General features: G+C 48.3%; 1 protein-coding gene across 1 annotated transcript; it reads left to right on the top strand.

Moving 5' to 3' along the window:
• Nucleotides 1-444: 444 nt before the first annotated feature.
• FAM163B (family with sequence similarity 163 member B) lies at nt 445-15,227 on the top strand. The gene is made up of 3 exons (XM_044453148.1): nt 445-455; nt 11,854-11,968; nt 14,622-15,227. The coding sequence occupies exons 2-3, from the start codon at nt 11,876-11,878 to the stop codon at nt 15,018-15,020; spliced, it is 492 nt and encodes a 163-aa protein (XP_044309083.1). The 5' UTR covers nt 445-455; nt 11,854-11,875; the 3' UTR covers nt 15,021-15,227.
• Nucleotides 15,228-16,014: the final 787 nt, after the last annotated feature.

The following is a 16,014-nucleotide window of genomic DNA, read 5'->3' as shown; positions in this document are numbered from 1 at the left end:
CGGTCATGGACTCTCAGCCTGACCTACCTCACCAAGATTTTGTACAGATGAAATGGAGAGGAGAAGCAAGACCAAATCCTCTGCCTTGGGCTCCTTGGAGGAAAAAGAGCAGGCCACCTACTGAAATGAAATGAAATGAAATGAAATGAAATGATTGGGCTGCATGGTTTTCCTTGTTTACATTTTAATATACATTCTCCAGTACTCCCCCCCCCCCACACCCTGCCCTCATTTTTAGCGTTGGTGGTAGTTGGGTATTTTCTCTCCCAGGCTTATAAGAATTTAATGCAGAAATATGATTGGCCTGACTGTGAAGGTCTATCAAAAGCATTGCAACACAGGGCAGAAAGTGAGCTGCCTCCCCATCCTAAATTACAGGGAGAAGGGCCACAGCTCTTGGGTGTCATATGGCAGGGAAAGGACAGCCTCCTGTGATGCATGGTGAGTCTTGAAAGGTCACATCAGATGCAAGAATGGCTTGTACCAATGGCATTTGAAGGTGATGCATTGATCCGTGGAATGGAAGGCAATGAATCAGTTAAGAATGTCCTCTAATCACCAAGCAGGCACCACTCACGGCAGCCTCTGGCTGGGGCCGATATTGACCTTCAGTCATATTCCAGGGGAAGAAGACTGGCTGAAAGAACAGACCAGATGGCATTAAGGGAGCATCCATAAGCAGCTCTCTTGGCAGCCAAGTCACAGGAAGGAAGGCGTTGCTTGGCAGCCACCCTGGTAGCCCAGTTCTCTGGTTATCTCCCAGTGCAGATGGAGGCTGTAGAAGGGATCTTTTGAGAGTGGCATCTCCTTACGACAGGCTCAGCCCCTAAATCTAAGCAGGCAAATATGAGCAAAGGTGAGAAAAGAGGAAAGAGAAGAGGAAATTAGATGTCTGCAAGAAAGAAAAGCTGAATTCCCTAATTTACATACTTTATTCTGCAGTGTTTTTCTGTATTACCTTCTCTATAAAATAGAAAGATCAAGTTTCTAGTCATTTAAGTTTTAAAAATAGGAATTTTAAAGATGCATGGACAGCTGCCTGGTGAACAGCCAGAAGACAGAGAGAGTGTGGACAGCTGGAGAAGAGTGCCAGTTCCTCAGGATGCTGCCATACAGTACTCAGAACTGGCTTCAGAGGAAGGATCTCTCAGTTTAGCAGAGGCTGCAAATCAACAGCAGGGGACGGCCGTTACCCATGCTGCATGTCGGATCTCTGGAAGACTAGATAGACTGTGGTCGGATTCAAAGAGACAATGTCTAAGAGCTCCACGGAGTTCTGAGTTTCCAAAGACGCTTTTCCAGGGCAGGAAGCATTTACCTTTCTTGATGGCCCCATTGTATGGGTTTAACTCAACACTCCTTCCTAGTTTTGCGATTGTGAAAGGGAAGCGGGGGAGCCTCACGGTCGCCCAAGATCTGTTTCATGTTATTTAGTGGCAATCTGCCCCCTTTCCTCAGGCCAGCATTTGCTTGGCCGGGAGACCAACCCTATTCTCTGCTCCTCCTGCGGACAAACCCTGCGGATCTGTGAGGCTGGAGGGAGGCCTTCAGGGCTGGTTACGCCCTGGCTTGTCTTGGTCTGGCTTGTCTTGGCTGAGCTAAACTGAGCTGTGCTGGGCCAGAATATTCGCCTGACGGAACTGACTGTCTTCCTGGTGTCAGAAACTGACACGCACCTGAGTTTGCAGCTCTCCTGCAGAAGGCAAAGAGTGGCAGTTGGTTCTTTCACACATGCATGAGTTCACCATCTGATGCGCCTTACCTTGCCACTCTTCCTCATCCCCACCACAGACTTGTTCCTCGCCTGCTCTCACTCTGGCTGGATTGCCGCGGTGGCGAGACAAAGGAGCGGGGAAGCCCAGCCTCCTCGCCCTGGCTTCCTGCCTGCCTGCCTGCCTGCCTGCCTGCCGGGCAAGCGAGCAGCGACCGGGACAGGAATGCAGAGAAGAATGGGGGCAGCTGGTGGCCGTGGCAGTGAGCCCTGAGAAAGAAGTGTATTGACTGTACCCTGCCCAAGCGCCTCCGGAGCCTGGGCTGGGCTTGGCTGTTGCAATGAACGTGTGAGGCAGAATTTGTCAAAGCCAGCCAGGGAGACATCGGCCACTGCAACAAACCCTCCAAGCCCAGCCCAGCCCAGCCCAGCAGAGAACTGGGGCTGCTGAAGCCATTGTGGTTCTTTTACAGACTCAGTGGAAGGATGTTCCCTGGGGCTTTGCAGTGTTGGGCCAGCAGGTGAATGGAAGAAAGGACAAGGCATTTAAAGGTGGCACCACCAGAATGGAAATGCGTCGCCACATGCACATATGCAGGCCAATGTAGAAATAACTGTGAGAATTCAGTAGGAATGCAGTCCATTTCATTCTCATGCTGACGTTTGTGACCAGGGGACCTACGTGTCTGACTGGACACTCAGCTGCCAGGTTCTGACTGGGTTTGGAACAGTGCTGGTGGCTCATTTACCTTCCAGCCAGAGTTGATAAGAGTGGCAATGTTGCGTAGTGGTGGGAGTGCCAGACTGGGGCTGGTGAGACTGAGCCTGGTCCCTCTCAGCCATGAAACCCACTTTGGGCCAGTTGCTGACACTCAACCTGAACCTCTAGTCAGCGTTCTTGTGAGATCGAATCAGGGAGGAGAAGGATAATGAAAGCCAACTTGGGTTCCTTGCAGCTAAAAGGATGGGATCCCATTGTAATAAATAAACAAACCAACATAAGCCTAAGACTGTCCTTCCAGCGGAGGATTGGCCTTTGTAAACGAGACTCCCGGCCACCCTAATGGCTTGTTCGGACCACCAGCCTTGACCTGTGGCCACCAGCATCTCTCGCAGAGCAAAAGAAGCAAAACCCGACTGTTCTAATTTCAGCAGTCAGGCTGGAAAGGCAACGAAGGACATGAACTGGGGACGTGTTCCCTTACCCTCGTGTCGGGTTCCTTTTGTGAATGAAGGTGGAGGGAGCTTCAGCCCATGTAGATAGTATAGGGTTTGGACTGGAGTTCGAAAGGTCCTGGAGCAGGAGCTACTAGGTCCTTCTGACAGAAGGAACAGGAAAGGAGGGCCCAACAGCCTGGTTAGAGGGAAGAAGAGACTTAAGGGCAACTATGGGTAGTCCATCTGGAGCAGCAACAGTACCTTCTGTCAGGTAAGCAAGGGTGACAATTTGGTAACTCATGGGTGACTTTTATGGGACTGCACTGGGTGCAGGAGGGAGCTACAGGCCAGCTGCAGGCTTTGCAAGTTGGTTGCTGCTGGCCTGGCGAAAGCTGAAGCTGCCCCAGGACAGGGGGAGAAGTGGCAATGGAGAGGCAATGGAGGCAGAGGAGCTCCTTGGTGTAAAAGTAAATGGAGCATTCCAGCTATAAACACTGTAAATCCAGAGGATTGTTTACCAGGTAGACAATCCTACTTCCAGGGCCAGTTCTCCATTTTTTGGATGGGCATACTGCTGTGGCCAGCTGGAATCTATCAACTTTTAGTACCTGTGTCAGGCAGCCAACAGCGCTTATGTGCCGATTGTGCTCCCCTTATGAGCTTCCAACAGCTCGACGCACTTAATCTTGCCATTTCTAGTACGCTTTCTCTCTCCCCCTGCCCATTATCTCGAGACACTGTTGCCTCCACTGAAAGAAAGGCCTTGAAGTAATTTGTGAACCTGAGACCTGCTCATTTGCTGCTCAATCACTTGGCCACCTCCACCCATAGTGACATCGGTTTGACCTGGTGTTTCAGAAATTGCATGCAAAGTGACATCACTTTATTCCAGTAAACGTTGCAGAAAACAAGGAATAAGAACATGAACACAAGGGAAACCCTGGGAGAAATGGAGGCTGGGGGAGCTGGAAACAAATGGGGATGAACCAAATTTGAAATCCTGGTGTGAATTTCTGGAGTGGTGCAGGGAGGGTCCAAAAGGGAGGAAATTAGTATTTTTCATAGCCATCCTGAGTCTTGTGCAAAGGATGGGGTAGAAATGGTTAATTTAAATTAAATTAATTAAATAAATAGAGTAGAATTTCTCCAGGATGCCAGAACTCTGCAAAGCACTTGTTTCCATCTAACAAGTTGCTAGTTCTCTTGAGGTCTTGTGAAAGCAAGACAAGATGTATCCCTTTAGTGACTGAGAACCAATCCTGTTCAATCTTTTCATTAATGACCTGGAAGAGGGGGTGACCAGTCTGCTGATCAAATTTGCAGATGAAGCTAAAATGGGGGTGGGGGCTGAAACTGAGGAGCAGGTACTCCAGATCCAAAAGGATCTGGACAGACTATGGAAGTGGGCCAGGGACAAGAGGATGGTGTCCAATGTGGAGAAGTGCAAGTGTGGCCTCTAGATTGAGAGAGGTATTACTGCCACTCTGTATGACTCTGGTGCGCCCGCAACTGGAGTATTGTGCTCAGTTCTTGGCTCCACATTACCAGAAGGATATAGCCAGGTTAGAATCGGTGCAGCATAGGGCCACAAGGATGGTAGCCAGATTGCAGGGGAAGCTGTATGAGGCAAGACCAAGGGAACTGGGTCTTTTCAGCCTGGAGAAGAGAAGCCTCTGAGGGAATCTGTTGATGACATCTAAGTACATGAGGAGGCGTCACACAGACATGGGTAGAGACCTGTTTTCCCCTACAGAGGAGGGCAGGACGTGTTCCAATGGAGCAAAGCTCAGGGAACCAAGGTTCAGTTGGGATGCCAGGAAGCACTTCCTGACAGTTAGACTCCTAGGGTATGGAATGGGTTTCCACAGGAGGTGGTTGAAGCCCCATCGGTGAGGATGTGCAAGGATAGGCTGGACATGCACTTGATAGGCATGTCATGAGCATAGCTGGCTGGAGCCAGGGGTCAGACTAGATGGCCCGTGTGACCCCCTTCTGACTTGCTCTGATTTTAAGTTTCTATATGATGGATTGAAGGCAAATAATCAATGGGACTTAATCATGACTAACACGGTACTTTATTACTTAATAAAATTAGTAATCATCTAGAAGCACAAGCACTGCTGAAAAAAACCAAACTGGTTTCTGCAAGGGCTGGTCACAGTAAAGTTCTCTGGAGAGTAGATGGACATGTGGACAGGAGAGATTGTTTGGTTGGACTTTGAAATGGCTTTTGACAAAGAAGCTGAAGCAAGGGCTCCTGAAGAAACTTAGCAATCACGGAAGAAGGAGAAAGCAGAAAGTGGAAATAAATGGTGTATCCTTCCAATGAGATATGTAAGCAGTCAGGTGCCTCAGAGATCTATTCTAGGATCAAGGTGTTGCGACTTCTTCATAAATGATCTGAAATCAGGAGTAAGTGGCAAAGTGGCCTAATTTACAGGTGGCGGGAAATTCTACAGGGTGGTTAAAAGAAAGAGGGATTTCAAGGAGCTTCCAGGGGCAATTCCCACACTGGGAGAATGGGCATCAAGACAACAAATTAGGTTCATTGTAAGGATAGTGTAGAATAACACACACTGGGGCAAAAAATCCTGGCTTAAAGTATAAGTTGATGAGATCTGAGCTTATGGTGACTGACCAAGACAGTGACCTTGCTGTGATGGCCAACTGAATGGAAAATGTTGACCGAATGCATAGTTCCTGTGAAAAAGGCAAACTCCATTATAAGAGGAATGGAAAATAGAACTACCAAAATCGCATTCCCCTTAGACAAATCCTTGATGGTACTACATTTAGAATACTGTGTACAGTTCTGGTAATCAAACCTAAAAAGCATATTGTAGAATTGGGAAAAGTGGAGAAAAGAATAACCAGAGGATTGCCAAAAGAATATGGGACTGGAAGAATGCCAAAAGACAATTCCTGTAGAAGTCCTAAGACAAGGCTAGATTGATGACAGAAGAAGCACAATTGCCAAGGACAGGCAAGAAGCAAAAGCAGAAGATGATCGAAAGATCCTGCAATACTGGAAAGTGGACTGAAAACTGCCCTGGAAGTACTTCCAAGAAATAAAGCACCAGGAGCAGATAGGATCGCCACAGATAGGACCTATTCCAAGCTGCAGGTTGCATCAGCCCAAACCCTAACAAGACTATGCCAGCAAATATGGGAAAAAACAATGGCCCCACAGAATGGAAATGTTCGATGTGCATTCCAAGCCCCAAGAAAAGAAGAGCAAAAGAGTGCAGTAACCGTAGGACCATCACACATCCCATGCAAACAAAGTGATACTTAAGGTGTTGCATCAAAGCATTTACCCAATGGAGTGTGAAATGCCTGATGTTCAAGCTTGATTCATAAAAGGAAGAGGCACTCAAGGTTATATTGCAAATAGACACTGGCTACTGGAGCTCACCAAATAATTTGGGAAGATTAATCTATGTTCTATAGACTACAGCAAAGCCTTTGTGTGGATCATGAGAAGCAAGGGATGGTCCTGAAAGAAATTGGGATGTCTTAGCACTTGATGGTCCTGAGGCATAGTCTGTATTGTGGTCAAGAAGCTACTGTGAGAACAGAATATGGAGAAACAAAATGGTTTCCTGTAGGCAAAGGCATCAGACAAGGATGCGTTTTATCTATTCAATCCATACACAGAATATATTAAAAGGAAAGCTGAATTAGGATCAGAGGAAGGAGAGACAATTGGTGGAAGACACATCACTAAAGATATGCAGAGAATACTCAGAAAGCAACAATGACTTGAAAGGACTCCTGGTGAAAGTGAAAGAAAAAAGTACAAAAGGAGGACTGCAGCTGAATGTTAGAAAGACAAATATAATGTCCACAAAACTTGCAGAACTTTACTGTTAGCAATGCAGAAATCAAAATTGTGAAGGATTTTGTACGGCATGACTCAGTCATCAGCTGAGAGAGACTATAGCCATAAATTTGAAGACAGAGACTTGGAAGGACAGCTATGAAGGAACTAGAAAATATCATCAAGGCCAAGATCATCCATATCACTGTATTCCTGATCACTATGTCTGGGTGTGAAAGCTGGGCAGTGAAGAAAGCTGACAGGGAGAAAAGGGATACATTTGAAACACGGGGCTGGCGGGGAGCTTTGTGGACACCCGGGACTGGCAGAAAGGCAAACGAGGGGGTCCTGGATCAAATCAAGCCAGCGCTTTCCCTGGAAGCAAAAATGACAAAGCTGGGGTTGTCATACCTTGGACACATCATGAGAAGACTCCCTGAAGGAGACAACCATGGCAGGGAAATTGAAGGCAAAAGAAGAGAAGGGAGACCAAATTAGAGATGGATAGATTCCATAAAGGAAGCCACAGCCTTGACTTTAGAACAGCTAAGCAGGGACCATGAATTGAAGGGTTTTCATTCAAAGGAAGGGTTGCCCTAAGCTGGAGACAATTTGACAGCATAAATCAACAACAATGGGTCTGCACTGCCCACCCGAGACCCACTTTGCATGTCGGTGAGAAGGAGCTCAGTTCAGAGGGTATCAGGACATCTGGCCGAGGGGACAGATGATGTCAGCATCCCTGTGAATAAGAAGTGGAGGTGCTTGGCTCTGCGAGCTTTGATTACATCACATCCCCAGGAGAGTGTTGGTGTGGACTTATTGACTGTTGGAGAAATGGCCAGAAAGAGGCTTGGTTGCTGCTGGGGGAACATTGCTGCCTGGCCCTAGGTGGAGGTGCTACAGGAAATTCTGCTGCTTTATAGGCAGGGCCAGGAGAGGTTTGGGGGATCACATTTCTGATCTCATACAGTGTGGTCCTGTTGATTGGGCCAGGAAACTGTTGGCTGTAGAGCACTGCTAAAAAGAAATCACTACTCAGTACAGCATTCAGTCATAGGAGATTCATTTGGATTTTAATTGTCAATTGCATTATTGAATATTGGATATTATTGGATTGGACAATCCACCTTTACAGCAGATGCAAAGAGATGAAAATAAAACCCAGGGAATTTCTTGCCTGATGTAGAACTCTGGGGATCTCAAAAGCTTGGGCATTTTTTCCTGATCTTTGGGTTGTCCTAATGAAGGTATTTTGATGGATGTATTTTGAAAAGTTCCCCTTGGGGTGGAACCTGGAAATATTCAAGTCCAGCTCAGTAGGAAAGAAGTGTGGAGACATATCTTTCTCTCCCTTTGCAGAAAAAAAAGGAAGATGCTTGCCGTTGCTGCTGCTGCTGCTACCCTCTCCATTCAACATTTCAGAAGAATGGCTCAGTGATGCAAGGACAGGATAGATTTGTTTTCACTGGAAGCCATTCTAAGCCCATGACTCAGAGCGGCTGCCTCTCTCTGCCCAGCACTCTAGGAAGGGTTGTTCAGGCTCAAGTTATGTACTTTCCATTTTTATTGCCATTCTTTCTGGTCCAAGAGGCCAAGCATGGCAAACTCCTCATTAAAAAGGTTGGTGGGGAGGTTGTTTAGAAAGAATATAGCCTTTCTCACTGCCCCCACTCCCCCAGCACTTTGCTTACCAGGAAGGAGAGCCCTCCCCGTTTAAATCAGGTGCCATGGAGGAAACTGGTGTGCACCCACTGCACCCTCTGCAGGCTTCTCCCATTTTGTGTGGGGGTGTTCTCAAATGCATTCAGGCCAAACTATCTTGCAAATGCAGGAGAGAGCCATGGCTAGCATAATCGCATGCATCTTCTAAACCTTGGAAGCGGTTGTGCTTTCTGCTTTGGAACACTTTGCACACAGAATACCTGAAGGCACGCCATGATGTCAGAATGTGCTGCTGCCTTCAGCTGGTCAGACCAGTTTGTCCATCCAGCACAGTCTTGTGTTTCTCCAGGATTCAGGCACCTGGGACCAACTGCCTGTCAAGTGGGAGCCTGCCACTGAGGCATAGCCCGTCTCTCCCTTCGGCCATCTCAGGCCTCACCTTTATTCCAAATAGGCATACAGCCACTTGTACTTCTCCCAGAAGCTTGTCAACCCTTCGTGGTTTGAAATGGAGGTGCACCAGGGTGTGATGTCTGAAGTGGAATACTCCAGACTGGCAGGGAGGGATTGTCCTTGGCCTGATCCAGCCATGCTCTTCTTCTGCCAGTGAGACATGGCAAACTTGCCCAAGAGAATGCTCCATTAAAAGCATAATTCACAGCCCCATCAGGGTTTATTTATGTAACCCTTGGGCTTCAGGGAGGGACAAGTTACATTGCTAGTGATTGTCAATGTGATTAGTGACTGGGAAAAAAGTTCCCATTGATAGTTTCTTCTTTTCCCATCACTAATTGCAACCCAGCCTAGGCAAGGTGGGGGAAAAATTTTTGCTAGGATGCAAGTGCGGAAAGGAAGAGCTGAACCTGCATGCCAAAGCCCTGGTGAAAAATGCCCTCCCCTGGCCTGGACCAGAGTCGAGGAGATTGTCCTGGCTGCAAGCCACACTCATGATGCACCCTGCCAGCAGACCCTTGGAGCACCCACAGCCAGAGGGCTGCTGCTCATGAACACCACCACTACTTCTTGAGTCAAAGCTGCAGGTGCTTCTTTGGCCTCTGGTGTTCTCTGTGGAAGAGGCCACAGAGTGTTTCACTAGCCCCGGCAGTTCCCTTGCCAAGGGGGGAGAGAAAAGATCTTCCAACCTAAGATAACCTAAGTGCAGCATGCATGGAGTTAAGCCCTCCCGCTGCTGTGGCCTTCTGTTGCTGCTGTGACCACCCCCCTTGCCAAGATCCTTTTCCAGGAGCCCTTGTCTGGCTCAGAATCTGTCCAATGTGTTCATTAGCAGCTACATCTTCCAGCCAGCTGGCACCATGGGGCCTGCTGGAGGCACTTACACTTTCAGGAGCCTGTTCTGGACTTCAGGACTGTCTGCACAGACATAGGAAGATTCTGTCTTTAGGAAAGAACTTGGCCTCACCACCCTTATTAGGTGGAAAAAAAGGAGGGGCATGTTCAATGTCTGAAGCCCTTTCTATGGGGATGTGGAAGGGCTTCATTTGTGCACAGGCAGCAATGACTGGAAGGTGCAATTGGGCCATTGTGGCAGCTGAAACCTGGCAACAACATTCCCTGGCCTGCCTCAGCTTGGCTTTGCCATCTTCTGTTGCCAGACATTCTAACCCCTGGGTGAAGGAGCAGAGATCGTGCTAAACTGTGACCATGTTGAATTAAGCCCTGCTGAAACATTCTTTATTTTCATGCTCCAAAAAGTCTCCAAGGCAAGGGAGTTGAACCCAAGCTTATATGCCCAGTCAGACCCATCTTGGGTCCCAGTTTACTCCTGGTGGTTGCTACCCTCCCTCCCATTCTGACTCAATGTCATGACTGCCCCCCAGGACTAGCAACCTTCTTGTAGTTTCTTTTGCACAGTTTTGCACAGTTCTTTCACCTGCTGAATGGATGAGACCTCTTTCCCAAGTCAGGAACAGCTTCAGGTTAGAACATGCAGATGTGTGTGGCCCTGGTTTCCCACCCCCTTTGACCACCCCCTCCCCCCGCCACACCTCAGAGGTTCTTTGAAATGGAATTCGGCTCTTGGGCTGAAAGAACTTCAACGCTCTTGTTCTAAATACTCAAAATGTCTATCAAATATTTGCGAACTATCTGATGCATGAACTTGACATCTTCTGACTGGATTTCTGCACTTGCTATCACTAGTTACCAACTGGCAAAATTTAATTGTATTGGAGTGCACAACAATCTTTAGATATTCAGTATTTCATAACTGATATCACCTCATATTTACTTTTTCATTTCATTGTGACTTTTTCATTTCATTTCATAGTGATCTCCACCAGCATGAGAAGCCAGGAAAGCCCACAGTACCTCAGTTGTGAATTTTCATCAAATGTCTCCATCAAAATTTAAATGGCAACAGGAATAAATGCTGCTTATTAATTCATCTTCTAAAACAATTGCACTTTGTGTTGAGCAACCTTGCCAGGTTACTTCCGTGTCTCCTGGGAAATCCCTGAGCTGTCCATTCCTTGTTCTTTGAAGAAGCCCCTGAGAGCCACCCTGCCTGATCAGAACCCAGATGGGGCCTCAGCCAGGCTAGGGTTGGACTGCTTCGGGCTGCAGGCAGTGTGGTGTGAATGGTGTGCTTAAACACTCCCAAGGGTAAACTCTTCACTGCTTTCAGAGGTTCCACTTTGAGCAGCACACTCCAGGAAGTACGAGGTGAGACACAGGAATAACCAGATTGCGCTTGAGGCTTTCCTGGAAAATCGTCTGGAGGGCGGCTAGACGTACATCATAGAACTGCATCTCTTCCCACACGCCCTCTCAAACTGCTGACCGGGTAGGTGTACCCGGTGAACAGCCGGTCAGTGTTCGAACTACACTCGCTACTTGTGTTGCCGCAACAGGTGGGGGGGGGATCGAACAGCGAACCAACATCAAGTTTCTCGTGAAATTGAACAAGATGGCCACAGAAACTTATGAAATGATAAAAACAGTGTACGGTGATGACAGTTTGTCTCACACACAAGTTTTTGAGTGGCACAAACGTTTCAAGGAAGGACAAGAAAATATTGGAAGATGTTGAACACCCAGGTCACCCACCCTCGTCTCGTCTCAGGAACACGTTTTGCGTCAATGGATGAAGTGAAGACAAAAAGGGCAAGCCTGATGAAGAGCCTCATGCAAAGAGATTTCCAGCACCGCTTCCACCAAGGGAAAATACATGCGGAGCAGTGTAGAGATTGGGAGGGGGAGAATATAGAAGGTGACAATGTTCAGAATGCTGTAATTCATCAATACATATTTTTATTACTAATCTGGTTGCTTTTGTGTCACACCTCGTACATTCACAAACCTCCTATATTCAGGAGTGTAGTCTGTGGCTGATTGAAGTAGAATGATTGAAGTGTTGTATCCTGCGCAGGCCTCACCAGGTATGGCTAGTGCAGTGCGGCTTGGTTCAGCCTGGCGGAAATCATGCATTGCTCATCTGCAGGTTCGTCTGCTCATGCTTTCCATCTGTTCTGTCTTCCAGGTGTTAATGGAGAAGAGGTCGGATGACAGCCGGAACTGTGGTCATCACAGGCGGAATATTAGCAACTGTCATTTTACTGTGCATTATAGCAGTCCTCTGCTATTGCAGGCTCCAGGTAGGGATGGCAGAGGAATCCATAAGTGGTTCAAATGAGTTGAGTTTCTATGCATTCAGTCTGTGGATTCTGTCGCAGACCCGCCTTGACTGGGTTGCGTGGATGCCATAGTCTTACCAACTGTGTGGAGGACATTTGCGTTCATGTACGTTGGCACAAGTGCACATTGGCCTATTTGCCAATGACTGAATTTCTCACCCACAGCGTCCAATTCTGTCAGTGAGTGGGCAACATACTGCAAGATGTCTGGTAATGCAAAAATGGGAAGAGTGGGTTTAAGCGAAATCCATGCATCCCCAGCCTCAGGAGGGGGATAAGCAGTCTGCGGACTAAATCCGCCGATGATACAAAAGTGGCCACAACTGGGGAGGAGACCTTCAGATCCAGCAGGTTCTAGACAGCTGTGGAAGTTGGTGGGGGACAACAGGGTGGTATTCAATGTGGATAAGTACATTTGGGACACAGGAATAGCTGTCACAGGTACAGGATAGGTGTCAGCGTTCGGGGCATGAGTGGCTGGGTATCAGATCAGGGCACCAGGACCCAGGCAACTGGCACGATATACCAGCCCATTCCAAATCATAGTCAGGCAGCCCAGAGATCAAGGTGGGAAACAGAAGGGCAAGGCAGGCCAATCCGAATGGAGCAGAGCAGTCTGAGTACCTGTCAGGAGTCAAAAGCCAGAGAGACAAGCCGAGGAGAAGCGGATACCTGGGACTGGAGCAGGTGAAGCCAGGCATGGTCAGAGGCAGAGGCAGGAGCGAGGCGGCGGGCAGGGTCTCCAGAAGCGGGTTCCAGAAGGCACAGGGAGCTCCAACAGCACCAAGGCCCTTGGTTGCTGAGGCCACGTCTGAAGGGAAGAGCCAGTTTTGAGGGAGCCCCTCCCTCAGGGCTCCCAGGTGGTGGCCAAGTCCTGCAACCACCCGGCTGCTAGTCTGTCCTCAGTACCTCGCAATGGGTTCTTGTGGTACAGAACAGCCTGTTGACAGCAGGCTGAACACGAGCCAGCAGTGTGACGCAGTGGCTAAGAAGGCAAATGCTTCCCTTTATATATATAATACACACACACACACATACACACTCACTCATACATACATACACTGGCTATAAGTGTGGCTTCCAGACCTAGGGAAGTGTTGATACACGACTCTGGTGCACCAACAACTGGAGTACTGTGTCTGGTTCTGGGCTCCACATTATAGGAGATACATAGCTAAGTTAAAATTGGTTCAGCACAGGGGCACAATGGTTGCCAGGTTGGGAGGGGTGACATATGAAGAGCGATTGAGGGAACTGGGCCTTTTCAGCCTGGAGAAGAGGAGACTCCAAGGGGACCTTTTAGCAACTTGCAGGTATGTGAGGGGATGTCATGTGGAGGAGGGCTGTGGCCTGTTCTTAGCTGCAGTGGAGGGGTAGGACACGTTCCGACAGGGCAAAGCTCGAGGAGCCAGGTCTCAGGTTGGATGTCAGGAAGTACTTCATGATGGTTAGGGCCATTAGAATATGGAATGGGCTTCCAAGGGAGGTGGTGGAGGCCCCATCCTTGAGAGTGTTCAAGGATAGGTTGGACAATCACATGTTGGGGATCACATGAGCAGAACCAGCAGGAGCCGGGGGTCAGACTAGATGGTGCAGGAGGCCCCCTTCTGACTCACTTTGTTTCTATGTATTCAAGTGCAAGATCAGGAAGCAGGGAGAGAATGATTAAAAGGCAAGGGAATGGCCATCAATTTACTTTCTGGAACTTTCCAATTCTGGAACTGACCTGTTGATGAATCTCTGGAAATATTTCAGAGAGTTTGATGCATGTTTCTCTTACTTATTTTGGGATTGCACCAGAGATATGCAAATAGCCAGGATTTTGTATGAATGGAAACAGCAGCTTATACTCCTGTCTGCCCTGTGCTGGCACCGTTGAGATGTGTGGAACTGCAGCCCCAGATGAACTTCCAGGCTGGCACTGCTGAAGGAAGAGCAGGCTGTGAAAGCTGCTCCAACTCCTCCAGCTTGTGGGCTGCTTTGAGGGGTTGCTGGGGCATCATCCTTAAAAAGCAGGCAGCCTGATGAGTCCATGTGGATTTCCAGTAGATTTTCTGCCCAAATTTATTGTTGCAGAGCCAAGTCTGTGTGCTTCAGGTTCGCTAAGGAAACCTCAGGGTGACAATTCCTAAGCTACTTATAAATCATCAGCAGAGGAGAGGAAACGAGTGGTCACCATTTGGTATCAGTTCTGCATTTGCTATTTCTTAAATATTGATACTAGCTTAGAAATAAGTATTTAGAATGCCTATAGAAGTCCTTACAGTGTGGCCGCTTGTTCCTCCTGTCTTTTTACCTGTTCTTCCAACAGAACAAGATGTTCACACTTACTGCCTCATGTTGAGGTTTTGGCTTCAGAGCCATCTCCCCAGTGAGCTGGGCTGCAACTCCCCGCAGTACCACCTGTGGGGTGCTGAGAGTTGCAACCCAAGCCCACAGGGCGTCAGAATAAACAAAACTTCTCTGAATGGGCAAGTTTGGGCTTGTGGCACATCTGGGGTTCCATCATCCTTGCAGGCTGCTTTCTTGGTACTGTGGGAAAGTGGAGGATAAACCTAGCAATGAAGGGGGGAGGCATTTCCTCAACACATCCCTGGTTAATTCTCTTCTCCAGTATTACTGCTGCAAGAAGGATGAATCAGAAGAGGATGGGGATGAGCCAGACTTTGCTGTGGACTCCCACATTCCCCCCCTGCATTGCAACCGCAACGTAGCTCTGACCAACGGCCCCTCCCTGTACCACTCCTCCACTGCCACCTCTCCCTACAAGAAGCCTTCACAATGCCGGACACTCTGCTCAAACTGCTCCCACTATGAGCCACCCACCTTCTTCCTCCAAGAACCAGAGGAGGATGTCCGCAATGGAGGAGAGCTGGTCAGCTACAAGGCCTTGAGCCAAGAAGACCTGGGGCGGCCAGTCAGCCTAGGAGGCATGCAGGCTCTCAACCCCAACCGCCTGTCAGCCATGCGGGAAGCCTTCTCCCGCAGCCGCAGCATCAGCACTGACGTCTGAGCATCACCTGTGGCAGCCACGCAGGGGCTGACTCAGTTGTTGGCTGCCAGCCTGGCAGGGCAATGCAGCCCTCCGAGGGGCTGTTTTTTCCCTTCAGACCTCTGCAGCTTTTAGACATGACACTGCTCTTTTAAAGGAAGAAAATCCATGGGAAGACTTTTAAAAAGATGAATGTATTTATATGTTATGTAAAAGATCAGTTTATCTATCTATCTATCTATCGATCTATCTAGCTATCTATTAATTGAATATTGTGGGGGTGGGGGAAGGATGGCAAATCAATGGACAGATGTGTAGGTTTTCTACAGTTAAGTGTTGACAATGATGTCTTTTTATATATATAAGTAGGAGATTTTGATATAAGGGATCCTTTTGTAGGTATAAGATGGTGTTCCTTCTTTTGTCACCATTAGGAGTACAGGCACACCCAGCACGCTGCTGCTTCCCCATGGCCTTCACACCAGGATGGCTGAGGCTGAGCATGTGACAGTTTCCTCCTTCCTCCAGCCGTGTTTGGGGCTGGCTTGGGAATGCTGGCCAGTGTCAACAGCAGGCCTGCCTTCTCTAGGCTGGAAGTTGCACCAGTCTGATGCAGCCGGGGCCTGTCAGAGACGGGGCAGGGTTTCTGGGACAGATGGATTCTGGGCACAGTGCTTGACCAATAAATGTTTCCTACAGGTACTTTCAACCTGGGTCCTGCAGCCCACCATTCACCACAGCTATGAGGTGCCATCTGCTCACATCCTTGGCATGTGCCCGTCTTAAAGGAACAAGTCGTTTATGGTTACCTTAGGTTTTGGAGGGATCCATATGGTGCTCCAAATGGCACTTCCCAGAGCAGTAAAACGCAAAAAGGAGAGGTCCCATGCCCTGAAGAGTGCAAATGCCAGTAAATGTTAATTGAACTCTGACACAATTGGCTGTGAGAACTAACACTCTTGTAACTATGCCAGGAAGAAAATGATGTCATATCTCACACAAGCCACACACAAAA

The sequence above is a fragment of the Varanus komodoensis genome, unplaced genomic scaffold (assembly GCF_004798865.1).
Source record: "Varanus komodoensis strain SLA01 unplaced genomic scaffold, ASM479886v1 scaffold77, whole genome shotgun sequence".
NCBI lineage: Eukaryota > Metazoa > Chordata > Lepidosauria > Squamata > Varanidae > Varanus > Varanus komodoensis.
This window is presented reverse-complemented; position numbering and strand designations above follow the sequence as displayed.